The sequence below is a fragment of the Vipera ursinii genome (assembly GCF_947247035.1).
Source record: "Vipera ursinii genome assembly, chromosome: 1".
NCBI classification, from domain to species: domain Eukaryota; kingdom Metazoa; phylum Chordata; class Lepidosauria; order Squamata; family Viperidae; genus Vipera; species Vipera ursinii.
Genome location: NC_139512.1, coordinates 2,309,491 through 2,337,329, shown reverse-complemented (window position 1 = coordinate 2,337,329; position 27,839 = coordinate 2,309,491). Strand labels below are relative to the sequence as shown.

The 27,839-nt window shown below is 42.2% G+C and overlaps 3 protein-coding genes across 3 annotated transcripts in view; all 3 read left to right on the top strand.

Annotated features, from left to right (window-relative positions):
• Positions 1–2,786, top strand: part of LOC310632727 (uncharacterized protein) — a 474,991-nt gene extending 472,205 nt beyond the window's left edge. The window contains exons 4-5 of the mRNA XM_083350125.1: positions 265–325; positions 1,817–2,786. Coding sequence (XP_083206251.1) covers positions 265–325; positions 1,817–1,943 — 188 coding nt within the window. The 3' untranslated portion in view covers positions 1,944–2,786. The remainder of the gene's footprint in view (positions 1–264; positions 326–1,816) is intronic.
• Positions 2,787–7,572: 4,786 nt separating this feature from the next.
• LOC310631804 (uncharacterized protein) lies at positions 7,573–13,482 on the top strand. The gene is made up of 4 exons (XM_083348510.1): positions 7,573–8,070; positions 10,294–10,348; positions 11,559–11,628; positions 12,436–13,482. The coding sequence occupies exons 1-4, from the start codon at positions 7,585–7,587 to the stop codon at positions 12,590–12,592; spliced, it is 768 nt and encodes a 255-aa protein (XP_083204636.1). The 5' UTR covers positions 7,573–7,584; the 3' UTR covers positions 12,593–13,482.
• A 5,317-nt stretch (positions 13,483–18,799) lies between these two features.
• LOC310631812 (uncharacterized protein) lies at positions 18,800–27,394 on the top strand. Its single transcript, XM_083348522.1, has 4 exons — positions 18,800–19,299; positions 21,952–22,027; positions 24,945–25,026; positions 26,986–27,394. Exons 1-4 carry the CDS (start codon positions 18,862–18,864, stop codon positions 27,119–27,121), a joined length of 732 nt encoding a protein of 243 aa, XP_083204648.1. The 5' UTR covers positions 18,800–18,861; the 3' UTR covers positions 27,122–27,394.
• The last annotated feature ends 445 nt before the right edge of the window (positions 27,395–27,839 follow it).

Sequence of the window (27,839 nt, the reverse complement as noted above, 5' to 3'; positions counted from 1 at the left end):
AAGCTGAATTGCATCTCTTCAGCTGTCTAATCACTGGATCAATTTATCAGATGGTTAAGGGGCACTATGGTACCTTCACACCTGCTGTGTGAAAGTTTGGGGGGGCAGCATTTAAGACCAACCTTTCAATAATATCAAAAAACCCTCTTCAAGTCATGCTTGAATATAAAAGAAAGAAATTGCAGAGAGTGAGGAAAGAAGCTGCAATATAAACTTAGTTTAAGAACAAGAAGATAATTTGTGACTCTTGGTTCCTTTATTTAGAGGAGATTAAACAGCTTAAGCAACAACTCTCCAACTTACAACAGAAAGAAGAGCAACAACAGTAAGAACACAAAATTATGATTCTATATATTTACCTTTAAATTTTGAAGAATTTCCCTGCTGGAAATTCTCAAGTAAACAACTGGATGATTCCAGGAAATGTAGAACCGGGTAAGAGGGGGATGTTCCTCTCCTGGTTCTCTCTATAACACCGGTGTCAAACTCGATTGCGTCACCTGACGGATCACAACGTTTTTTGCATTTGTGGAGCCAGGGTGGGCATGGCCTGTGCGTGACACATCCCTATCTAGACTGGGATGCCTTGCGTACAGTCACTCATGCGCTCGTGACTTCTCGTCTAGACTACTGTAATGCTCTCTACATGGGGCTGCCCTTGAAGTCCACTCGGAGGCTCCAACTGGTGCAGAATGCAGCCGCGCGAGTTGTGCTAGGAGTTTCCCGATACTCCCATGTTACACCTTTGCTCCGCGAGCTGCATTGGCTGCCGGTTGTCCTCCGGGTGAGATTCAAGGTGTTAGTAATGACTTACAAAGCCTTACATGGCATGGGTCCGGATTACCTATGGCAACACCTGCGGCTGGCGTCATCTTCCCTCCGTCCAGTGCGCTCCCACAGAGAGGGCCTCCTCAGGGTGCCTCCGATCAAAGAATTTTGATTGGTGGCCCCCAGGGGGAGAGCGTTCTCTGTGGGCGCGCCAGACCTATGGAACCGCTTGCCGGTTGAGCTCCGGACGGCCCCCGACCTTCGCTCCTTCCGGCGCGATCTAAAAACGTATCTATTTGAGCAGTCTGACCTGGCCTGATGGGTTAGGGTTGGGGTTTTAATATATCTTAATTATTGTTTTAACCTTGGGCATTTATTTAATTCGTTTTTAACTTTTGTATCCTGTTTTTGTATTTATTGCCCTGTACACCGCCCTGAGTCCTTTGGGAGAAGGGCGGTATAAAAATGTAATAAATAAATAAATAAAATACATCCGGCCTGCGGGCTGCCAGTTTGATACCCCTGTTCTACAGCCTCAGGTATTCAGAGATAGATTATCTCCAGATGGGTAAGTTCCTTTCTTAGTTATCATGGCTAACTTTCTTGAATAGCCTGGTCACCATTCCATTTACCTGTTAATCTATTACTTACCACAGTCTGCATAAATTGGCAATCGTAAATTTAAAGTTCACCAAGACCTTCTCAGGTATCCACAAATTCAAAATTATTTGCCAGATACTGAAAATATTTGCAAAAAACTAAAACACTGTCATTTTCTCACTGTTATTTTGTATTATTAAAAATAGTGTTTTTATCATGAAAAAAATATTTATGTTAATATCTAATAGATTTCACATTGTTCTTTATACATGACTCAATAAGTAAATATTTATACATGACTCAATAAGTAAATATTCTGGAAATACATGTATTTTAATTTTTAATACAGTAAATATTGATGACTATAGCCCATCAAAAGCGGGAAGGGGTCTTGAGTGCAAATGTTCAAAAAATACTCTTCTAATGAGACAATGTTCTCTTTCCCCAGAAAGGAGATTCAGCATCTAGAGGATGAGCTTATGAAACATAAACCTCTTGAGCGTTCAGAGGGAGGCCTTCTTCTCGGGCCTTCTGTGGTCCTTCTCCCACTTGTCCTTGCTGGACTCCTCCTTTAGTCCATTTGGACTCTGTTCAAGTTGGGGTGGGTGGGCAAGTGTCAAGCCTCACCCTACTTCATCTGCATAACCATACCCCTTCTTCTGCGATTGAATTTTGGAGACTTCTGAGGCTGTGCTCCATTAGGACCGGAACCTGATTCTGATGCCAGACTTGCATATTTATCTTCTGTGATAACTCAGATTTTGGGCACAGCAGTGGAGTTGCCAGAGCTTGCATTCATTACATTGCACCAACTGTTACATCAAATTTGGCAAATAAAAGTTAACTTTTGTTTATGTTAATAACCTGTATCGGGTGAATGTCAAATTGGGAGAACTTTCTTTGCTTTCTGATGGTTCCACTTAACCTCACAAACTTCTCTGCGCTACTCAGAAATTTCAAAGAGCCAAAAGAAATTCCTGAGCCGAGGTTCCAGCAAAGAAAACAACTTTATTTTGGCCAAGGTAGAGTTGGGTAACCTTCTCCCTCTTCGTGGCTGCTTAAGAGGGATGAAGGCATACCCAGAAGAGATTTCTTCTACCTTTTATACTCTTTCAGAACAAAGAGATCCAGGTCTCTGTACCAGGGGCAAGGAAGCACAGAAAAACAAATTCCAAGATGATGACTCATATACAACAATCTAGGTTCCAACCGTAACTCATTTCCCTCTCCCTCCTCTTTATTTCTTGGACCACTGGACTTACCTTGCTCTTTTCATGTAAGCAATCTCCTTTATATTTGACATGACACGTTGCTTTTTCAATACACTTGAAATACTTGCTTTCATGTAAATAATTTCCTGATACGAAGCACTTGTAAGGTTGCTTGCATGTAAGCAAATTTATGTAGAACGGCTACAAACTAACACTACTAATGTCAAACTTAAACATAATAAAATCATAAACATAATGAAACCATAAGCATAACGAAATCGTAAGTACAATCAGGTCCCTTCAGTTTGGTGGCTTCTCATGTTAATGTTCAGAAGACCAAGATACTCTGATTGTGCAGAAGGTCTCAAGTTTCAACCTCTGTTAACTAGTCATGATGGGAAGAAAACCAACACACATAAATACATATAAACACGTGCCTGAAAATGTGGAAAGTTGATAAGAGCTTCAACTCCCCAAGAAGAAGGAATTCAGATTTAATCCCTTATTAAGAGGTTGCTTTGGTAACCTTAAGAGTTCCGAAGTAGAATATATTAAAATATTGGCTAACCGGCGTAAGAAAAGATTATATGTTGTTTTTTGAAGTTTAGTAGCTATGCACGCTTAGGACACGAAATGAGTTAAAGTAGCACATCAGAATCAAGGAACATCTGGTTGAGTGAACAGGTAATTCTAGCCAAAACCAGAATTGCGGTTAAAACAGTGAAGTAGGCAAGGGAATAGTTTTGTAAAGTTATGTTATGCTATGTAATGGAACAATAAGGGCTAGGGGCGCTTAAAGCATGGTAGTGGGAGATGTAAACACGTGGAGATTCACATGGGGTGCTTAGGCACTTCGGATAGGCTGTACACCTTGTAATACCCAGCTCCGGGAAAAGGGAATAAATATGTGACCATTTTAATACTTGGGTGTGCCTACTTGCAGGTTACCCGCCCTTGCAAGAACATAAGATGAAGCTTTGTTTTGCTGCTTCACTGACATGTCTGACTTGAGTTCTTCTGAGCTGTTTCTCTCACCAGGAACTTAATTGGAAATTATGTTCTTTTTTTTCCTCTTTTACGGTGGGAAAACAGATTTAGATATTTTAAGTTGTTCAAATGCTGAAAGAAAAGTAGCAAGTTCAGTGACTTATAACTATCCATTTAGTGACCGAAGTTACAACAGCACTGAAAAAAGTGACTTATGAATCCAAATAAAATTCCAGGGTTCATTCCGTTTCCAAAAAGCTTACTGTTTATTGAATACACAGCTCGGTTATGTCAAAGCAAAACTAACTTTGAGGTTCCAACACCAACTCACAGACTTAAACTATAGTTTCCCCAGTCAAGCCCTCAACGTCTTACATAATCCATATCAATAAGTCCAATTTGTTATGGAACCGTCTGCTTCAAATCCACACCTGTTCTGGTGGCCTTGACAAGGCTTCAAGCTCTTGCTGTCTGCAGTCAAATCTAAGAAGTTTAGTTTCTCCATCTACCCACTTGAAAGTAACACTTCCCTGTCCCTTAACCTAAAGGCAAGTTGAAACAGAGCTGCCAAACTTTCATCCTTGACATGAGCACCGTTACAGGATCCCCATGGTTATGTGATCAAACTTCAGCTGCTTGGCAACTGGCTTATACAAGTGTCAACTCTGCTGGATGTTCTTGCTTTGACAACAGATGGAAATGCAGCCATTTTCTCTACTGTTTTTAGAATTAGTTGCTGCTGGGAGGAGGAATAGGGATGAGATGGAAATGCAGCCATTTTCTCTACTGTTTTTAGAATTAGTTGCTGCTGGCAGGGGAAATAGGGATGAGAGTCGAGCTAGTCATAACAATAACTTAGCCATGGGAACCCAAGGACATTGGGCCCAGAGCTGATAGTGTTTTGGCGGGCTCACGCTTCAAGCTAACTGGGGAATGTGATTTATGACTGTTTATTGTACTTTGTTACATTGTATCCAGGGGAGGGGAATTTAGTTTCTAGTTTCGACTATGTAGTGCCAATACTTTCTTTCTCGAATAAAAGATTCTTTAAGGTAAACAATGCCTCGCAGTTCTTTTGACATTTCATCTGTCGGAACCATGACGCAAAGTCAATGAGGAAGCCAGATTCATTTAACAATAATGTTACTAACTTAACAACTGCAGTGATTCACAACTGTGGCAAGAAAGTCATAAAATGGGGCAAAACTCACTTAACAACTGTTTCACTTAGCAACAGAAATTTTGGGCTCAATTGTGCTCATAAGTCGAGGACTATCTGTAATACATGGCTTGTTGCATGGCTGGCTGGGGAATTCTGGGAGTTGAAGTCCATGCATCTTAAAGTTGCCAAGGTTGGGAAAACCTGATTTAAACAATAGAATAATACTAATAGTCCAACCCCTTTTCAAGCAGGAGACTATACCATTTCAGACAAAATGGCTGTCCAATCTCTTCTTAAAAACTTCCAGTGATGGAGCACCTGCAACTGGAGGCAGGTTGTTGTTCCACTGATTCATTGTTCTAACTGTCAGGAAATTTCTCCTGAGTTCTAGGTTGCTTCTCTCCTTGATTAATTTCCATCCGTTGCTTCTTCTCCTGCCTTCAGGTGCTTTGGAGAATAGCTTGACTCGCTCTTCTTTGTGGCGGCCCCTGAGATATTGGAACACTGCTATCATGTCCCCCCTCGCCCTTCTCTTCGTTAAACTACACATACCCAATTCCAGCAACCGTTCCCTATATGTTTTAGCCTCCAGTCCCCCAATCATCTTTGTTGCTCTTCTCTGTACCCTTTCTAGAGTCTCAACATCTTTTTTACATCATGGTGACCAAAACTGGATGCAGTATTCCAAGTGTGGCCTTACCAAGGCATTGAAAAGCCGTATTTGCAATATGTATACATAATTTATATATAAATGTAGTGGAATCAAGGATGAGTTTGCAAGGATAGAAAAGAGATTTAGAGAGCAGTTTTGGTACAAAGTAGATATAATTGAACCCCCTTTTTACCTCATATCATGCTGTTAATTTCTTTTGATTACTATATTTACTTCTTTTCTGTGCTTTGCAGGGAATATGGTGATGGTTACCTAGGTTAGGGGTAGGCAACCTCTGCTCTTTTATGACTCATGGACTTCAACTCCCAGAATTCCTGAGTCAGCATAACTGATTCAGGAATTCTGGGAGTTGAAGTCCATGAGTCATAAAAGAGCCGAGGTTGCCTACCCCTGACCTAGGTTAAAAGAGAATTTAACAAAGATTTAAGAAAGCTGCAGAAATGTCATTAAATACTAACTCCAGTTTGTTCTAAACATCACAAAAAGTGAAGCCAACCTTTTTTTTCCCCTCTTCAACCTATACTACCAATCTGATAATAAGAAATAATTCAAAGACCGGGAACAACCTGCTTTTGAAAAAAGCACTGTTGAGAGCTTAGAGAAAAGGACACGGGTACCTATGGGCCTGGATAGCGCAGAGCCAGGCTGATCTGGATCTATTCCAATGGTACTTTATTAAGTTTTGACCTGCTGGCCCTCAGCATGGAAAAGGGAACTAGGACGTCTCCCCTGGGTGGATTATGTGACGGGGGGGGGGGGGGGCGTCTGGAGATTCTCAATCATCCAAGTCATGGTTTTCTCAAAGGTGCTTTGTCAAAAGGCAGCTGGACTGTTCTTTTTTTGAGGAGGAAGGAAAAAAACACATTTCGCTTCTCATCCAAGAAGCTTCATGAGTTGAGACTTGATGGTGAGGGGAGGGGAAGGATAGGTTCTGAAAAAAAATGGGGTCTGTGTGAAAGGATTTTATTTCTTGGCAGCCACCGAGTCCTTTTCCCTGAGAGATCTTGAGGCCATCTGGGGGTTTATCTATGCCCTCAGGGTCACCTGAATCAGGGTGCAATTAGTTGTGGAATCTTCTTGGAAATGCTGCAAGGGCTGCATTGTAGACTGGAAATAGGTGGCGTCTTATTCCTCCCCCTCTGTTGAGAGAGGGCTGCTCAATTCTAACACAGATGGTATTGTGTAGTGGGTCCGACGCAAGGAAGAGACGCCAGCCGGTGTGTGAGTTCAGCTCTTTATTGAAGGGGGGTAGTGAACTGGGGAATGAGGGCTACCTGGCCTCCTTAAATACCTAGCCAGGTAAGCGGACAGCCAATGGGGTTGGCCCTAGGTTTCCCGCCGAAACTGGGTTTCCCGCCGAAACCGTCCAGGCCAACGCCCCCTGGTGGCTGTTGCTATGCAGGTGCCTGCATACATAACAGATGGATTCTTTTACCCCTCTTTCAAATCAGTGGCCCCCTCTATCCAGAATGTGGACTTTGCTGTCTTCAAAACGATGGGGTGTTCATGCCATGGAAGAGACTTAAGTATCAGCCCTTCAGGGACTCCAAAGAGTGGGCTCAGAGGTGACATCATGGCTGTCTTCCAGTAGTTGAAAAACTGTCACAGGGAAGAGGGTGTCGATTTATTCTCCAAAGCAACAAAGGGTGGATGCTCGTCAAGGGTTGATTAGCACTGATGCTGCTGCTGTGGTTCACTTGAGGCACAGATTATGCTGCCTTTCATGACTCAGAAAGGAGCAAAGCGAAAAGAAACGGAAATCAGAACAAAATAGGAAACCGAAATCATTCTGTTGATTTAAACACTTGGTTGATTTGTAACTTGGAATTCCCCTTTGGCTGGGAAAATCCACAGCAATCTCTCTGTAGTTTCTCCTCCTTCTCCAACTGGAACATCATTTTGGAAAACTGCTTTTTGCTGGCCTTTTGTTTTAAAGCAAAACAAAACAAAACAAATCTCTGAGCTGAGAGATCACTTTCGATTCGTCTGACTGCTGGAGCTACTTCTTCAAAATCACGAGGATGCACCAAAAGGGGGGGGGAGAAGGAGGGGCTAATTGGGCCACTTCGAAAACAAGACATAAAAGGAGAGCAGAATTTTGGAAAGGCAGCCAGAATTTCTCTGTGTCTGGGCTTTCCATGAACATGGGTGGATTTCTAACAGGCCGTCAGTGTTTCACGTGCATGGAGAGTCTAAAGGACCACAGTTTCTGGGACCTCTTTAAGACACGGGTGAGAAAGAGCTTATGGTCCATCCTTATCATTCTTATTGTGCTTACTTTTTCCATCATTTACTGCTCGCGAGCCCCACCAGAGCTTGACTGCAAGTGCCCGAAAGACCAAGCCAAGCTGCTTCACAACATCTCCCAACTGGAGGCAGAAAATCTGAGTCTGAGGAAGCAGCTAGCCAAGATGGAAAAGGAGATGCAGAAGCTCAAGAGTGTTATGGGCCAGACTGAAAAAAAAACTTTGCAACTTTTAGAAAAGAAGCAAGAAGAAGCCGATGTCCTGAGCAAGGAATTGTCAGTATCCAATCAGTCCCTTAGTACAACCAGACAATTTCTGGAGAAGGAAAAGGAGAAAGCCCAAAGCTTGCAGAGTCAACTGGAGAATGCTCGGAAGGACCTCCAAAAGATTCAGCAGCAGAGAGATTCCTGTCAGAAAGAGCTGGTAAATGTGGTGGTGGTGGGGAAGATATTCATTGTCAAGTAAAATTAGAATAAACAAACATGGTGCATTTTTTGGACCCAGCACAATGGCTTCGTTTGTTCCATCTAGCTCAGGGGTCGGCAACCTGAAAAAGGAAAAGAGCCACTGGGAACCGGTTCCATCACACATAAAAAAAAGTGGGAGCCAAGTGCGTGCGTCCATGCAAAACGTTTTTTCTTGCGCATGCGCGGACGCGCGCGGTTGCCATTTTTTTTAATGTGTGATGGAACCGGTTCCCGGTTGCGTGACGCCGACGGCCCGTTTGCAGAGCTACCGCCTTCGGCAGCCTGCAAACGTGCTGCAGCAGCTTTCCCAAAGAGCGGCGCCGCTGCCCGTTCGCGCGGAGGTGCGCGCGCACCTCTGCTCGTTCGGAGAGGTGCACGCGCACCTCTCGGAACGGGCAGCGGCGCCGCTTGTTGGGAAAGCTGCCGCGGCCCGTTTGCAGAGCTGCCGCTTTCGGCAGCCTGCAAACGTGCCGTGGCAGCTTTCCCAAAGAGCGGCGCCGCTGCCCGTTCACGCGGAGGGGCGCGCGCACCTCTCCAAAGGTTTGGGGAGGGGCGCGCACACCTCCGCCCATTCGGAGGTGCGCGCGCACCTCTCCAAACGGGCGGTGCCACTCTCCATTTGGAGAGGTGCGTGCGCACCACTGCCTGTTCGAAGAGGTGCGCGCGCACCGGGTGGCTGGGAGCCGCAGGAGACGGGTTGCCGACCCCTGATCTAGCTGGATTCTATCGGCTTTCTTTGGACAGCTACCATTAAATAGGCAGAAGGGTTCTTCCTGCCAAGGTGCCGTGGCTTTCATGTTCTCTTACCGAACCACCTGCCAGATTCTTGCTGGAGTACATGTCAGTCTGCCATTGGGCTGCCCTCCTCCATTGTTCCAACCTGGCACCTTTTGGATCAAGGGTCCCCAAGCCCCAGGGTGTGGCCCACTGCCAGTCCGTTAGGAACTGGGCTGCACAAGTGGCGGGTGCTTGGCTCACACGTACAGCTCCACCCACACGAATCTGCTACTCACATAGAACCATTCCCCTCTCCCCTCCCCCACAGCAGGCCCCCAAGCTGGAAAGTTTGGGAATCACTGTTCTTGATGGTCTGGGGCTGCTACTTCAAAATGCCCTTGTACAGGTAGTTCTCGACTTACAGCCATTCATTTAATGATGGTTCAAAGTTAAAACAGCACTGAAAAAAGTGTCTTATGACCCGTCTTTCACACTTATGACTGTTTCAGCATCCCCAGGGTCACGTAATCAAAATTTGGACATTTGGCAACTGGCATGTACTTATGACGGTTGCAGTGTCCCGGGGGTCACATCATGACCTTTTGCCACCTTCTGACAAGCAAAGTCAATGGGGAAGCCAAATTCACTTAACAGTTGTGTTACTAATTTACCATTTACAGTGATTCACTTAACAACTATAGCAAGAAAGGTTGTAAAATAGGGTAAAACTCACTGAACAACTGTCTCACTTAGAACAGAATTTTTGGGCTCAGTTGTGGACATAAGTCGAGGACTAGTTGTATTGGAGTTCTGGGCATTGCCATTCCAACATATATGCAAAGTGCCAACTTGGAGAATGCACCTGAATTTGTCACCTGAATTTGACAACACACTGCTTTGCCAAATTTTGAGTAAATTGTTTGAAAACAAGTCTGTGAATTTCTGCTTAGGTTCAGGTTTATGAATGAATGAAAAACATTAATATATATAGAGAGAAGAATTTGCAGACTGCATAAGGTTTTTGGCTGAACTTACATGAGCTTCAGAAATCTTGGCACTGATCAGTAAAGCTGTATCTTTTTTCTTATTTTACATGCTTCATGTGTACAGTATTATGTGGAAAATTACATGGAATGAACACATTTTGTTTTTAAATATAATTTCTAAATAATTTGGAAAGAAAATCTATTTGGCAATTGTGGGACACAATCATAGCATATCAGAATGATAGAAATAAGCATTGGAAGGTACCAAAAAATCTATCCAGCCAACTCAATAGGTCTGCAATTCTGAGATCCTGGCTATCATGGCATTTATTTCCTATTTTAGATATCTAACTGATTATCATTTGATGCACATGAATTTTTATTTATTCACGTTCTTTGCTAATAAGTAGAGCAAAATACTCATTTTTGAATCATGTGATCATTCCATTTTGCATTGGTTTTCTTTCCCCCATTAGAACATATTGGAAGAAAAACTCAAGTCTCCAGATAGTAAAGCTGAAGAGTACAAAGGTAAGGAACAACCGTGTGGCTGTCCTAATGCAGGACTTTCTCCACTTCCAGGTTAAACAACTTTCCACTTATCCTTGAGTTGGCAGAAAACTGTACAGCATTACAGACATCTTATATTTGCCAGGGTTGATACTGATTTAATGCCTCTGCTTTTGCTGCTTTCCATCTTTCTGAATGTTATCAGACAATGGGAGACCACCTGCAGTTCACAACTGCAATGTGAGATGGCCATGGATTGCTGAGTTTTGGCAAATGGCTGAATTTGCTAATCTTGCTTTACCCACAGCAAAGCAAGAGATGGCAGGTTTGTTTGGCTGTAGACCTGCTGTAGGCCTGCTCTGAACCCGGATAATAATTTCATGTCAAAACTTGCCAGTTTAGCAATAGCAATAGCACTTAGACTTATATATATATATATATATATGATAATAATTTCATGTCAAAACTTGCCAGTTTAGCAATAGCAATAGCACTTAGACTTTATATATATATATATATATATATATATATATATATATATATATATATATATATATATATATATATATATATGTATATATATGTGTATATATATATATATATATATATATATATATATATATATATATATATGCCTGCATTACAGCATTCTAACCACTGTGCCATCAAGTGTACTCACTTATTTCTACAAGCTCTAAATTGGCAAGTTTATATAGATGGTTAGATCCATGCCTTTCTGCTTTATCAGCTTTTCAGGAAAATATAGGTTTAGCCCTCTTTATTTCTGCAAACCTGCTTCAATAGCCAAACTTGCCAACAGGCAGTTTTAAAAGTGCACGCAGCCCATGTCCATTTACTTTGGTGTTCTTTAGCATTACTTAGCGCTTGCCAGGGTTCTTTCAAAACTCAGCAGTTTTGAAAAGCTGTCTCATGACTTGGGCTGGGGACCAGGTGAAGGCAACATGAATGACACAGCAAAGGAATAATGTAGCTAGCTACAGGGCTTCTATCATGGTAAGATGGGAGAAGGAAAAGGTCCTTAGTGCCAACAGGCTTGGGCTTAAACTGGGTGAAGCAATCTATAGTCCCCATGTTAGCCTGCACTGCTAATAGATGGAGTGCTGGGAACAGGTAGTGCAGCAAGAATGGATTCTTCTTATGCCTTGCAGGTATGTATAAGTGGAAGTGAAATACCATCTGGGTAACACAGTGTTTTTCTTTTCCTTTTTAGATAAAATAGCAAAGCTTCAGTCACAGATAGAACAAGAAAAGAGAAGCCGAGTTATTTTTACAGAGGAAAGGTAAGAAACAGAATTTTGCTTGTTGGTGGGAATCACAGGTCCTTCATAGCCTGCATCCTCTTTGACAATTTTTATAGTTTTTTCTTCTTCATATAAGCAGCCACATTACAGTGAGATAATAATAGAACAATAATAAAGTAACAGAGTTGTAAAGGACCTTGGAGGTCTTCAAGTCCAATCCCTTTTCAAGCAGGAGACCCTGTACCATTTCAGACAAAATGGCTGACCAATCTCTTCTAAAAAAAACTTCCAGTGATAGAGCACTCACCACCTCTGGAGGCAGGTTGTTCCACTGCTTAATTGTTCTAACTGACAGGAAATTTCTCCTTAGTTTTAGGTAGGATCTCTCTTTGATAGGTTTCCATCCATTGTTTCTTGTCCTTCCTTCTGGAGCTTTAGAGAGCAGGTTGACCCCTCTTCTTTGTGGCAAACCCTGCGACATTGGAACATTGCTATCATGTCACCCCAGTCCTTCTTTTCATTAAACTCAGTTCCTGCAACTGCAAAAGTTTTCATTCTTCCATTATCTCCTGTGCTGTTATCAAAAACTTAATAAGTAACATAAAATAAAACAAAGTGGTATAAGAGATGGAAACTATCCTATGGTCCAGGAACACCTGTGATAGGAGCATGGACGGAAATCCTTCGTCCAGAGTCCTGTTATCTCTAGGCAACTATATGGTCCAATCAATAGACTCTAATGAACTCTTTCAGGAGTATGTATGGGGTTGGATCAAAAAAGTCAAGATGGTGACTGGAGTGACATAATCAGTGCTTTGTCTCTGAACCCTTTTTTTTCTCTTCTAGAGATGCACACGAGCGCACAATCGGAGAGCTGCGTGACCAAATTGCAAGGCAGTGTCCCGCTCCAAATATCTTAGATTGTAGATACTATGAAGTATGGGTGTTTGTGATTTTGGGCCTTCTCTTCTGCTGTGTCCAATGTTGCAGGAAAAACTGGTAGCATTGTCATTCAAGAAGGTCCTGGGATAAACTACGGACACTGCTGCAGCTTGAAAACTAAGTACTGCTCGTGGGAAAGAAAACCCTACTCCTTCTTATTTGCTCATTTGAAAAATAAATGTCTTTGTCAAGTACTGGATTTGTTTCCCGACAGAGATATATTTATGCATTTTTTTTAAAAAAAATATTTCCTATTTTAAAGTTGCACTTTAAATGTATTATGGTTGGTCACACAGTCAGCCAGATGTTTGGACTGTATTTGTCATTTTTATCCACCTATCAAGTCCTTCTCAAGGATTTAGGACAGGCAGATGTGTTACATCCTGATTCTCACAGGATGTAAGATGTTCTGAGAAAAGCTGTCTTTTGCAATTGACTGATGGTGATTTTGTCAATGCCAATGGTGTTCAAGTGGTGCTCCAGCCAAACTCAGAGAGCACCAAGGACCCCTCATTTCAACCCTGAACTACAAATATTCTCATTTAATGGTGCTCCAGGTGTTTCGGGATTAAGCCAAAGTGCCTATTAGAAATAGTGCTGCCTTTGGTTTCTTTTGCCAGTTTCTCTATTTCCGTTTGCAGGTCTTTGTCTTTTGTTATCTTCTCCAGTTCTTTATCTTCTATTCTGCTGTCTCCAAGTACTGCCACATCCACTATCAGAACTTTTTTGTTTTTCTTATTAACAATTGTTAACTCTGGCATGTTATGTGGCAGGTGCCTGTTTGAATTCTCAAGTCCCAAAGCACTTTAGCTTCTTCGTTTTCTATTACTATGATTGTAAACACAATAATGTGAAATCACAGTTGCCAGTTGTTTAGCTGGCACATGGAGTTCTTCTGAAGACCAAGAAGTTGTAATGTATTGGCATAAAGTACATGTGGATCAAAGCAGTATGGCCTTTTGTAACTGACAGATGGAAATTTTGTCAATGCATAGATGTTCTTGGTATTATTATCTATAATATACTAATATTTCAAATAAACCACAGCATGTGAAATAAAAACACAATGCATACTTATCTATGTCCTTATCTGTGTCCTCACCTTGAAGGCAGATACTTGATGTATAGGAACTATCCACAATAAATCTCTATTTAACCTTTTCCAAATATTTAATCTTTGAATTCTAGAGATGAATCATTTGTGTCTTCATGGACTACAAAACAGCATATACTAAAATTGGATTGGGTATCCTGCCAATGTTTAGTATGAACATGGTTTAATTTGTTTGGGCACAGCATCTTCCGTGAACACTTGTCATTCTCTTAGGGTTAAGGATGATATATGAACCCTTCCTTTGGTGAAAGCAATTTCTTCCCATTTCCATGACTGTGTTTCTAAATTACAGTTATTATAATTAATGGCATGCAGGGAGGGTGTATTTTGGCAAGCAATTTTCCCAATCCAATGGGGCTTATGCATAATTCACCCATTGTGTGCTTAATTAATTCTTTATGCTGCTCCAATCAAGCTACCTTAAGTCAAACTAACAATTTACAATTCGTCCATATGGTATTAGAGTTAAAACTTATAAAACACAACAAAACTCACATTGTTCCTCTCATCATGACATGGCACCAACTACCTCATGAGCAGCTATCGTACTCACTCTGTAGGCCAGTGATGGCGAGCCTTTTATACACCAAGTGCCCCAAACCTGCCCCACCTGCCCCTGCCCCTGCCCCAACCACCCGCAGGGCCACCTACCACCTCCACAGCCTGCCACAGCAGATCGCCCAGGCGGCCCTGCAGTGCCATGGCAGCCACGCCCTCCGCCCATGCCCCACAGCATCAACTGCGTGTGACAGGGCACGAGGGCGGAGTCTTGTCCCTGCTGCCCGGCTGCCATGTCCTTGGCCGCACTGCTCCGTGTGGGCCACACTCAGGGGCGACTCTCCTCCCAGGGAGGGCTGTTGGTGAGGAGGGAGGTCTGGAGGGAAGCGGGGGTGAGGCGATGGCATGTGTGCCCACAGAGAGGGCTCTGAGTGCCGCCTCTGGCATGCGTGCCATAGGTTCGCCACCACTGCTGTAGGCCTTCCAGAAGCCTCCCAACATACTAACATGGATAGCAATAGCAACACTGGGTAGGACTTAGACATAGTGCTTTACAGCACTTATGAGAGATTTACAAATGTCAGCATATTGTCCCCAACAATCTGGGTCCTCATTTTACCAAGAAGATGGTGTCCAGAGGAAGGGCACCATCACCAAAAGAGTTCAATCCCAAATCCTGGGTGTTGTCATTTCCTAAAGTAGGGACTTGTAGCACGTCTGCCTTCCTGAATCACACTGGCTAGGCAGATTCCTTAAAAGGAAACCAGGCAGCAAAAAACCACAATGGCTGGACACCATTTAAGTTGACACCAGCCAAAGCATAGAGAAACTCAAAGAAGTAGTACAAGAGTGAAAGATATGATGTTGACCCGGAATCAGGAGAAAGCATAGAAAGCATTGATTGTGAATATGTGTGAATGGCCCCGCTATCTCTGGGTACTTGCAAAGTCATGGAAGGTCACCCAGGGAAACACCCAATGTCCCAAGTCACCCGAGAACATGCAGTGTCTTTAGGGAAACACACAAAAAGAACATCTTTAGCTATTTCTGCTTCCTCTTACTTTACCTATGGTGTGCCAGCTTTGCTGGGTGAATTGTTTATGTAATCAAAAAGTATAAATGTAAGGATTTCTTGTCATTTAGGGCTTCCTTTCTTTTAGAAGGGCCCACCTTTGTTCAGCTGAATAAAAACGTAAAGCTTAAAAGGCAATTTCTGGTTTCCTGCATTTCTTTATCAAGCAACACCTCAGATCCTGCACAATAGTGGGGAGACCTGGCCCAGAGAATCACCAAACACAGGACAAGACTGAATGGATAACATCATCATCAGGAAGGTTCCACAAGGGATGGACAGTCTTGGAGCTATCTAGATTGTAAGCTTTACGTGAAATCCCATAATGGGATTTAAAGGTAGAACTTGACATTTTGAATTGAACTCAGCAGCCTAATGGTATGGTAAGTAGTATGGTTCCCAAAGCAGAGGTGGCAAAGTGAGTCAAGATCATTTCTACATATGCTTCTGGATCAGCTTCAGCTTTCAGTCTTCAAGAACAGCCCCATGCAGAACAGGTTACAATAAACCAAGAGTGAGGTGAGAAGGATATGCATGCCTATCAAAAATACCTTCTGTTTCAGAAACATATCCAACTAGTACACACAAGAAACAAAGGTTGGAAACTGATCAAACAGAGAAGCAACCTGGAATTAAGGAGAAACTTCCTGACAGTGAGGACAATCAACCAGTGGAACAGCTTGCCTCCAGAAATCTTGGGTGCTCCATCACTGGATATTTTTAAAAAGAGGCTAGACAGTCACTTGTCTGAGATGGTATAGGTTTTCCTGTTTGAGCAGGGGGCTGGACTAGAAGATCTCCAAGGTCCCTTCCAGTTATACTCCACTCCACTCCACACCACTCTACTCCATTCCATTCCATTCCATTCTATTCTATTCTATTCTACAATGGAGTTTACAAAGATCATCTTGGTCATAGCTGCCACCTGTTCTTCAAGCTGGAGCTTGGAGTCAATAGGACTCAGTGCAGATTAGTCCACATTGGAGAACACAACTGCATCTAAAACCATAAATGTATTATTCCAGAATCTATTGGCTTCCAAATTCCCAGGTCATCCATAACAACAATCCATGTCATCTTAATTCCCATACTCAGCCTTGAAACCCAACTGACCAGGTCCCAGATAATCTTTAATCCAGAGATCTCTGCAAATGCTGTTCCATGTCATCTCATCACAAAAACTCAGACACAGGCCAACTGGTGTCCAAACTTACCAGATTAAGTGAAAGTTTTTTGAGAAGGGGAACATCATCTCTTCTTTCAAGGCAGCTCTTCCAAAGATCCATTAATGCCCATACCCAACCTCCCATTATGTCCCAGGTAGCTCTTGCCATTCAGATAGGATGGGGGTATAATCCATTAGAGGCAGAACCGACTCCATAGAGGATTCTATACTGTTCCTATAATTGCACAGACTCTAAGGTCCAGAAAACCAAGAATGACACATGGAGTTACTTCTCAGTAATTTCTTTTGTTATTCGACTACAGACAAAATCTTGCCAAACTAAAGCAATTATCTGCATTACTGTAGATGTACCATGTTTCTCTGAAAATAAGACCGAGTTGTAAACGACTAGCATGCATGTGCGGGGCAACCTTTACCTTTACCTTTTTACATTAATTACTGCTCCAAAAGATGCACTAGGGTTTATTTTCTGGTTAGGGCTTATATTCAGGGAAATATGGTACTACGATACTATGTGTTCATCTGGCTGACAATCTTAAATGGTGCTTACTTGGGGGTGGGGCTTATATTATGAGCGTCCTGATTTGTGCAGCTGATTTCCTGGCTTGGTCTACCCTGTTGCGCTGAAAATTTTGACGTAAGAGATAGATCTTGCATTGTGAGTCTTATATGGTTCAGGACCATGACTACTTGGGGCTACATGTATAAACCATTCCCAAAACAGAAAAATCACAGATAACAAGTTAACTGTGCTTTGATTTACATTCAGGTGCCAGAAGTCTAAATTGGAAAAATTAAAATTAAAACACAAACTGAATATTTGCTGCCTTATTTTTTTTTTTAAGTGAGTGGCCAACAACAGACAAAAAAAGAGAAACAAGAAACTACAGGTAATTCTTGATTTACAACCATTCTTTAGCAACTGTTTGATTTTACAACCGCACTGAAAAACTGACTTACAACTCCTCCTCGTGCTTACAACTGTTGCAGCATCCCCATGATTGCGTGATCAAAATTAAGAGGTTTGGCAACTGGCATGTATATATGATGCCTGCAGTGTCCTGGGGTCATGACTGCCATTTGCAACCTTCCCAGTCAGCTTATGACAAGCAAAGTCAAGGCAGAGCGCTGGATTCACTTAATGACTGAATGATTCACTTAACAATTGCAGTGATTTGCTTAACAACCATGGCACAGAAGGTCTTAAAAGTGCAACTCATTTAACAATTGCCTCGCTTAGCAATGGAAATTCTGGTCCCAACTGTGGTCATAACTAGCTGTGCTGTGTGGTTCAGACCCAAGGCCATCCGAGGTGGTCAAAAAACCTAAGGTGGAATCTATGAGCTCACAAATGTAACCTTTTTACATTTGTTTTGTTTATGGCACATCTAGAAAGCAAACAGGAAAGCCTCAATTGAGAATTCACAGCCACCATTTTATTTTTTATTTTTTTATTATTCCCCCAGTTGGTGACCCTGATCAGGCTTCCAAGGGGAGACCTCTTGCTTATCAATGGGGAGATGGTGAGGATTCTCCCCACCCATCCTTGAGTAGGCAGAAAACAATAGAGTACAGAAAATAGTGAGATGGGCGGCGTATAAATGCTATTTATTTATTTGACATTTAATCCCGTCTTTATTATTGTTTATAAATAACTCACGGAGGAGAATATTCCAGATATACTCCTTGGTCCTTCTATTTTCCCCACAACAACTCTGTGAGATGAGTTGGACTGAGAAAGACTTGAGTGTCAACCAACAGGCTTTCATACCTAAGGCGGGACTTAGAACTCACATTTTCCAGACGATTGGCCCAAAGTCCAAACTGGCATGCATGCAAGCATGAAGAAAGAAAGAAAGAAAGAAAGAAAGAAAGAAAGAAAGAAAGAAAGAAAGAAAGAAAGAAAGAAAGAAAGAAAGAAAGAAAGAAAGAAAGAAAGAAAGAGAAAGGCATGAAGTTCATAGTTAAATAAATAAGTTCTCCATGTCTGCTGCCAATCCTCTCCTGCCTCTCTTCCCAATCACTGCAGTCTCTGATTTGATGCTCCACCCTGTGACAAAGCCCAACAAATTTTGCACACCTGGAGGATGTCTTTGGATAGCATTAGGGAGAACTTTTTTTTTTAACACTGGAGCTGCGAAGGATGCCCTAAGGCCTGTCCCTCTCCTGGGCTTGACCTGAGACAGGGCCAGACTGAAGAAAGAAAAAAAAAAGAGGGTCCATTAAATGCAAGCGAGGACCTGGCCAAAGTGTGAGCAGGGAGCTTTCAGTATAAAATACTAGCTGCTCTGTGCTTTTGACCTTTCTGCCAAATCCTGAAACTCTTGGAAAGGAAGCCCCGATGAGGTCAGCACTTGGGAGAGGAGGGTCCTTCCAAAGCACACAGTTGCAACAAATCTCCAGGGCAGTGGAGTTGCGAGGGCAGTGGCTTTGCTGGTTTCCAAGAAATCTTCAGCTGCCATGGGTGGGCGAGATATCCCACTCCTATCTGCAAAAGGAAAGACTGGGAAGGCGTGCGCCCTTTGCCTGGGAATCGCCACTGTCCTTTTCCTGTTTTGCTTTGTTGTTTTCCTGATTTTGTACACGCAGGAGCGCCACGAAAGGACAACGGTCCATCAGGCTCTGGAAAGCAAATCCCGGGAAAAGGATGCCGTCTGGATACAACTGCTGTCTACCAATCAGACCCTGATTGAAACAAAACGTCTTCTGGAGATGAAGCAAAGGGAAAACAAAGGTCTCAAGTCTACCTTGGCCACCACTAACCGGACTTTAGGAGAAAAGATACGGCTTTTGGAGGAGACAGAACAGGAAAGGTCCCGGTTACAGGAGCAACTGGGAATTGTGAAGCACAACCTCACAACGATGGAAGGGCACTGGAACTCCTGCCAGGCTGAGCTGGTAAAATACTTTAATAATACTTTAAAAGCAAATTCCTAAAAGAATTCCAATCCCTCAACCGGATGCCATCCAGATCCATGGGAATGGCAACTTCCACTGTCACCCTCCAGGATAGCCATGGTGTAGTCTGGCTGGGAATTTTGGAAATTGTAGTCTCTGTCTATCAGGAAAGCATAACATTGGGGATGGTGGTTCTCACTGTGTGTTTTAGCGTCTTCGCCCACTGCTCTCCACCTGTCCTTGAGTCAGCAAAAAACAAACAAACCTTCCCAGCCTTTGTAATCTTCTGATTTTCCTTCAAGATAATGGTGGACAAAATGTAATAGTTCTTACACATACCTCAAGGCTGTCCTTGGGGTAGGGTGAAGTGTCAGAATAAGAGAGAAAACATTGCTTTGCAATTTTGCATTGCAAAACATTGCAACCCGTATTGCTAAGGACAATTTAAGCCTGCTTCACTCATGAGCCAAGGCAAGATGAAGGCAATAATATGGGAAAATAGCAAAAATTAAAAAAAGGAAGTTGCTAGCCCATATTACTTTTGTGGTTAGGCCTTTGGAACAGTAGTTCATCTCTCAGAAAAGTAGATGAATGCAAATTAACAGAGAAGCCAAGGATGTCTTCATTTAGCTCCATCAAAAGGACCATCTGGGATCCTTCTGAAGTTTTTGATCCTAATTTATTAATCCTTTGCTATTTGGCTGGGGATGATGGAAGCGGTTATTCAAAACATCTGAGAAGAGTCACCTTCCTTCCTTCCTTCCTTCCTTCCTTCCTTCCTTCCTTCCTTCCTTCCTTCCTTCCTTCCTTCTCTGAAACTTCTGGAACTTACACATAGAAATCCATCAGGAGACAATAGCTGTAAAGCAAAAGTAACAGTCTTGACAAGGTCACAACAAGGCGACACAGAATTGCCTTTAGTGCTGGATTCCAAGAATAGTTTTTCTCCAGCTCCTTGTCTGCTGCTCATGGCACATGTTAGGTTGGGCTGCCAATTATGGGCAGTGCAGCGAATGGACTCCTGAATCCCCAAGCTACAAAATGCTTTACTTTAACCCCAGGGATTTCAAGAAATGGGCCAAAAATATTGACTTATTCCTGGTGACACCACTGCATCATTGATTACACCCCCAAGCAATCATTGGAGGTTGGGGAGGAAAACTGGCTACAAATGTTTAGTGCTCTGGTAATCTAATTGGCAGCTGAAAAAGACATTCATTGTCCTGATAGATAAAGATCTTAAGGCCCTACCCCAAATTGTTTAAATTTTAAGATGAATGGTTTAATGCTGTATTGTGGATTTCTAAATATATCATGCTTGCTGACATGTAACCCCACTATATATCATGGGACAAGGCAAACACAGACATAAAAATGGAGCTTTGATATGGGAAAGAGGGAAATGGTGGCTTGGTTGCTATTTTTAACAAATGAGTGCATGCATAGCAAACCTCAACGTTGCCGATTCATATCAAAAATTGCCAAGAGGGGCATAAATCACCTTCATAACATAATGGCACAGGAATGTGATTCAACTCCCCCCCCCCTTGTTCCTATAAAGTAGGGACCAGGGTGGTGAGGGAGACACAAGCTTTGGGAGAGATCCCCTTGTTGTGTCCTTTCTTCTGTGTAGAATAAAAGTTGTCCTCTCACTCTCCACCCTGGTGTGCGGGTCATTGTGCTTCCACAAACCAGGCACAAACTCGGCTTTTCTGGGACAGCAGTCCATTACCTGAATATGCTGAGGATCAAACATGAAACACACCTGCAAAGTGGCTCTTCCCACTGGGGGGGGAGTGGAAGGGGAATTGCAGATGTTTGCAATCTCAGTAAATGCCAGGCTTCCTTTTGTGAGTTGCGCGGCCCAGTCCTTTCCCTAAAAAGGGGAAGGGCGTGCCTCAAGGGAGAAAGATGGATTTGCTTACTGACCCCATGATTCACTTAACAACTGCGGTGATTTGCTTAGCAACTGATGAGGGAAGGAAAGGTCCTAAAATCAGTCATGACTCACTTAACAAATGTCTTGCTTAGCAATGGGTATTTTGAATCTCAGTTGTGGTCAGGTCAAGATTACCTGTAATTCAGGATTCAGGCACCTGTAAAAAGGGTCAGTAAAGTCAAAGAAGGCAGCCCCGATTGTGCAGTCACTGCCCTATTTTTTTTTTAGAAGCATCACAGTCTACAACACATGAAAAACAATTTCAATTGCACAATTGTGACTGCTGTTTTGGCTTTTTTGAGCACCCTCCACCGGGCAGCCTTGCAGAACACCATGGTTATCCTCAGTTGTTGTGTTCTCTTTAGAGGAACTTGTAATATGGACTCCAGAATAAATTATAACTTAATACTCTTTATTACATGAGACTTGGATACGTAGCATTAATCTAGTCCTCTTCCTGTCTGTTGCAAAGCCTCTTGGGACTTGTAGTCCATTCGTCTCAAAAGACGATTTTTACCCAACTATGAAATGAGCATTTATTTGTTTGTTTGTTAATCAATTTTATATAGTTGCTCAGAGCCACCCAGAGTTGCTTCTGGATGAGATGGGCATCACATAAATCTAATAAATAGATAATAACTATAGCCCTGACCAAGCCTCTGTCTTCCCAATTTCTAGCATTATAGTTGGTTAACCTTTATTTTCATTTCTAGCACATAGTTCAAGAAAATATTACATCTTTTGTGGCAACAATCACCCGACAAGCTGCAGAAGGACAGAAACTCAAAGGTGAGGCAAGAAAAGGAACATGTAATACATTCCTTCCAGAACTAGACCAACGGAGTGTGAAAACAATCCTGCAACCATGAACAAACCTTCATCCATCAATATGAGGAATTTGGTTCTGATTTGCTGGCTATCACTTCTCAAGTCCTCCTAGGCATGAGAAAGTTCATTTTAAGTTCTATCTTCCTGGGCTGGAAATGAAAGCCTTGTATTTTATTCCTGTTCATTCTGACATCACTTCTTCTATCAGTCATGTTTGCTTATAAATGGCATGAGTTTTCATGAAGATGATCATTAGACATGTGATAAACAATGATTGAACATGTTCACTTCCTGTTTAAAAATGGGCGCTTTGGAATTTGGTCAAGTTCTGAATGTAGTTATTTTATTAGATTTTTTTGTTATCTAGGCTTTATTACTTTGTAAACAACTCAAGGCAGAAAACATATGTAATATCCCCCACCCCAATTTTCCCCACAATAACAAACCTGTGAAGTGAGTTGAGCTAAGAGAGAGTGACTAGCTCAAAGTCATGCAGCTGGGTTTCACACCTAAGGCAGAACTAGAACTCACAATCTCCTGGTTTCTAAAACCAGTATCAAACATTAAAACATTTATTTTTTCAACAGTCCATATCCCATCCCAATACCCCTAAATACAATTTTAATCTACAATTTTAGGCCCAGTACTCTTCAACATCTTCATCGATGATTTGGATGGGGAGATAGATGGAGAAATCAAATTTGCAAAAGACACCAAGCTGGTAGGAATAGCCAACACTCCAGAAGATAGGCTTAAGATACAGAAGGATCTTGACAGACTTGAACATTGGGCGCTATCTAACAAAATGAAATTCAATAGTGAAAAAATAAGGTTCTACATTTAGGCAAGAAAAACCAAATGTACAGATATAGTATAGGTAGTACCTTGCTCAATAGTAGCAACTGTGAGGGATCTCGGAGTCCTAGTGGACAATCACTTCAATATGAGCCAGCAGTGTGCTGCAGCTGCCAAAAAAGCCAACACAGTGCTAGGTTACATTAACAGAGGGATAGAATCAAGATCATGTGAAGTATTAATACCGCTTTACAACGCCTTGGTAAGGCCACACTTGAAATATTGCATCCAGTTTTGGTCACCACGATGTAAAAAAGATGTTGAGACTCTAGAAGGAGTACACAGAAGAGCGACAAAGAGAAACTACCTGACAGTTAGAACAATTAATCAGTGGAACAACCTGCCTCCAGAAGCTGTGAATGCTCTAACACTGGAAGTTTTTAAGAAGAGACTGGATAGCCATTTGTCCGAAATGGTATAGGGTTTCCTGCCTGAGCAGGGGGTTGGACTAGATGACCTCCAAGGTCCCTTCCAACTTTATTATTATTATTATTATTATTATTATTATTATTATTATTATTATTGTTGTTGTTGTTGTTGTTGTTGTTGTTGTTGTTGTTGTTGTCTTGTTATTAAAGATGATCAGGGACTGGAGGCTAAATGGTTGTTGGAACTGGGTATGTCTAGTTTAATGAAATGAAGGACTAGGAGTGACATATCTCAGGGACTGCCATAGGGAGTCAAGCTATTCTCCAAAGGACCTGAAAGCAGGACAAGAAGCAACAGATGGAAACTAGTCAAGGAGAGAAGCAACCTAGAACTAAGGAGAAACTTCCTGACAGTTAGAACAATTAATCAGTGGAACATCCTGCCTCCAGAAGTTATGAATGCTCCAACATTAGAAGTTTTTAAAAAGGGATTGGACAACCGTTTGTCTGAAATGGTAGAGGGTTTCCTGCCTAAACTAGAAGACCTCCAAGATCCCTTCCAACTCTGTTATTCTATTCTAAGTGCTAGAACTCAGCAACACTGTTTTTCAGTTGAGAGAAACCAAAATGCATCCTAATTTAGATTTTCTATAGTTTAAGAAAAATCAGAAAAACCTGAGGTCCCATTCCCTAAACATAGAAATCCTGGCCCTGTAGTGATTCTCGCCTCTCAAAAATGTTAGAAGATTGTTTAACAGATTTATTTTAAAACACTTTTTACCTACTTAGCAGGACAGAAAAAGCCCTCTAAATTTATGGATATTTCAAACGTGTTTGTTGGATGCAAGTACAAGAGAGAAGCGAGAGCTTCAGCATCTAGCATACGGTTGCTAACTCTTCAGGCAAAAAATTGGAAGTAGGTTGCCACTGCCTTGTTCTAGGGTTCCTCAAATTCCCAATGTACAGAATAATAGACTTGGGAGCAACCTTGGAGGTCTTCTAGTCCAACCCCCTGCTCAAGCAGAAAATATATCGATTCAGAAAAAATGGTTGCCCAATCTCTTCTTAAAAACCTCCCATGTTGGAGCACCCAGAACTTCTGGAGTCAAGTCATTCTACTGGTTAATCGTTCTGTTAAAAAATTCCTCCTTAGTTCTGGGTTACTTCTCTTTATTAGTTTCTATCCATTGTTTCTTGGTTTGCCTTCTGGTGTTTTGGAGAATAGCTTGACTCCCTCTTCTTCGTGGCAGCTTCTTACATACTGGAACACTGCTATCCTATCACTCCTAGTCCTTCTTTTCAATTAGACTAGTCATTAGACATACCCAATAATGTAGTTTATAATTGTTGCTGGTTCCCTCTTCAAGAAGTAAGCAGGGCACTCCTTAGTCTTTTGGAATAGGCAAGGTTAGCTAAATACTTACAAGGTTGTCTGCAAGATGTGGTCAAAAAAGTCAAGATGGCAGCCATAATAGTGTGATAAAAGTTTCCTGGTTTTTTTAAGTACTAGTACAGTAAATGAACTAGCTGTTGAATGCACTGATTAAGAAGCTTACACCTTAGGGAAGGGGAGGAGATAAGGAGCGGGCACTAAGCAATTATCCAGGTAAAATGCTTATATAGAAATCTGATGGGCACTTTCTTGCCTGCCTTAGATATAACTGAACATCTTCTGGAGCAGCTCAGCAGCAAAACAACGCAGTTGGCAGATGCAAAGCGTGAATTACAAGAGGAACGGTAAGACCAGCCAGATAAAATAGGGCATATTTACCTTAGTTTCCATAAAAACACAAAGATTTGCTTGCTGGATTGGGTCAAAAATCCATCCAACCTTATGATCAGATTTCCAGCAATGGTCATCCAGATGTTTCTACAAAGTCTACAAGTGGATGACAGAACCAGTCTTCTCCTATTGACGGTCCCCACAATTGTTTGAAGGTTGATTGCTTCTGTATAAGGGGGAACTCTATTTTTCTAAAACAAAAATACTAATGTCTGGAGGTTTCTCTTGAAAAGTCTACTTGTAACAAGCCTTATAGCTGTTGTTTGATTAGTTCCCATCATTACATGGCATTAGACCCTAGGAATATTGTGAAAAAATGGCCACATGAAGGCAAGAACCCTTTGCAATTTGTGTTCCCAGCAGTTATTTTGAGTTTCACCATCTTGAACATGGCAATTCCATTTAGTCATTATGTGTGTGTAGATAGATAGATAGATAGATAGATAGATAGATAGATAGATAGATAGATAGATAGATAGATAGATAGATATGAAGAACCCAAGTGCATCAAAAAAAGCCAATGGAGTCTATTTTGTCTGTAGTATTAAACAGGGAGGGAGGGAGGGAGGGAGGAAGGAAGGAAGGAAGGAAGGAAGGAAGGAAGGAAGGAAGGAAGGAAGGAAGGAAGGAAGGAAGTGCTTCATCCTAATGCTGTACAGTCATCCTCAGAGCCTAACTGGTGTGCTGGACTATAACTCTCATAATTCCCAGCCAGTATGGCTAAAGAGGGACGCGGTGGCTCAGTGGGTTAGGACACTGAGCTTGTTGATCAGAAGGTCAGCAGTTTGGCGGGTCGAATCCTGAGTGCCGCGTAACAGAGTGAGCCCCTGTTACTCATCCCAGCTTCTGCCAACCTAGCAGTTCGAAAGCACGTCAAGTAGAAAAATAAGGACCACTATGGTGGGAAGGTAACAGCGTTCTGTGCGCCTTTGGCAGCGCCTTTGGCAGTCATGCCAGCCACATGACCACGGAGACGTCCTCGGACAAGCGCTGGCTCTTCGGCTTTGAAACGGAGATGAGCACTGGCCCCTAGAGTTGGAAACGACTAGCATGCACGTGTGGGGGAACCTTTACCTTTACCTTTATGGCTAAAGTAAGACATTAGGGGGAGGTTTCAGGGTGCCTCCTTCTGATGTCTCACATTGGAGTAAGAAATTCAACACTTCTGTATTTATAAAATTTAGCAGTATGTATTAATTTCAAAGGAATAGAAAGTACAGGATTGGCCATTTCTTCAAGAGCTAGTATATTCAGAGAGATTTTGCCATACTGGCCGGGCATTATGAGAGCTGTTGACTTTTCCTCCAAATCAAAACAGTCTACATTTCACAAGAGTCTTTCCATTCCCTGTAGGTTTGTGTTCCATTTTCCACTGACTTCATTGTTTCTTCTTTCGCCCATCCTCTTATTGTGCGCTCTAACAGGAAGGAAGTAGGCAGTTCTTAGAGCTTTATTTTGGCAACTACCAGAACCTCTCAAATTCACATCTGAGAAAATTGTCCAACACACTGGACTTTTTCAAATAGATCCTAGATGAGGGATAGTTTAGTGTAGTGTTTCTCAACTTTACCAATTTTAAGATGGGTGGATTTCAAATCAGCTTTGCTGGCTGGGAAATTCTGGGAGTTGAAGTCCATCCATCTTAAAGTTGCCAAGCTTGAGAAACACTGGTTTAGTGGATTTTGGAACTGAACCAGGGGCTGGACTAGATGATCTCTAAGCTCCTTTCCAGCTCATGCATTGGATTACTCCTCTTCTAGGCTGCTCCTCCTGAAGCGCTAGGACCATCCTTCTCTTGAGACTGTGATAGCTACTGCAGAAATAAACGCAGAATCTCGCCGGTAGTCATTCGAACTCTGTGCTTTACAGCATTCACTTTCAAATCTAATTTCACCAATTATTTATTTCCCCAGAAACAATTTTGACAGATATCGGCAAGACGTTGCAAATCAGGCACAAGAAAATGATATTCCATGCAACAAAGGCATCCTTAGTGACTTCAACCTGGTTTTCCTGCCCTTCATCCTTGGTGACCTTCTCTTCTTATAATCTAATTGATAGGAGATGGACATTTTCAGCCTCTTTTCTCTGCACTTCTGTGATGGACAGTTGGTTTGGGAGGTTACTCCTCCACTCTTCAAAGCCTTTCTAACTGTTGGAGGTGTGACCGTGGGTTCAAACAGCTCATCGCCATTTTAACACTAAAACACATTGTATTCACTTAAGGGCCAACATTTGCCTGTCTCTCGCAGAACACCTGGAAAATAAAAACTGGTATCTCGTGTCTCCTGATGGGTTTCCCACAGATAAAATGTTTTGGTTTTGATATATACTGGAGTCTCTTATGGGGTGCAAAAAGTTGGAAAAGTTTTCCATGAAGTACAAAAATGCAGAAAGCCGTCAAGCGCCAGAGAAATCAGGAGATTCAGGCAGTTCAAAGGAGTATAAAGGTTTATTGCAAGCTTAAGCTCTCTAAAAGAATCTGATCAACCAACAGTCAAAGGAAATGAGCGGGAGATAAGAGAGGAATTCAAGGTGGGCTGGACTTAGATCTCTTATGGGCACGCAGGGACTCATGACTTATGATGCGTTTGACCCCCTCCCTCAGGCTAGCCTGGTCATCTCCTACAAAAACATCATCCATGGTCCATTGGCAAAGTGTCGCTGAATTTGTGTCTACTATGTGATACCAAAGGAGAGAGAGAATGTGCGTAGTGGAGCTCAGGACAATTTGACATTGACTTCTAAGCAGCCAATATGGGCATGG

Coding starts and splice junctions, on each gene's coding strand:
- LOC310631804 (XM_083348510.1), top strand. CDS start 7,585: ATGGAGAGTCTAAAGGACCACAGTTTCTGGGACCTCTTTAAGACACGG. Junction 8,071..10,293: donor ATTCCTGTCAGAAAGAGCTG/GTAAATGTGGTG, acceptor TTCCCCCATTAG/AACATATTGGAAGAAAAACT. Junction 10,349..11,558: donor TAAAGCTGAAGAGTACAAAG/GTAAGGAACAAC, acceptor TTTCCTTTTTAG/ATAAAATAGCAAAGCTTCAG.
- LOC310631812 (XM_083348522.1), top strand. CDS start 18,862: ATGGGTGGGCGAGATATCCCACTCCTATCTGCAAAAGGAAAGACTGGG. Junction 19,300..21,951: donor ACTCCTGCCAGGCTGAGCTG/GTAAAATACTTT, acceptor TTTCATTTCTAG/CACATAGTTCAAGAAAATAT. Junction 22,028..24,944: donor AGAAGGACAGAAACTCAAAG/GTGAGGCAAGAA, acceptor TGCCTGCCTTAG/ATATAACTGAACATCTTCTG.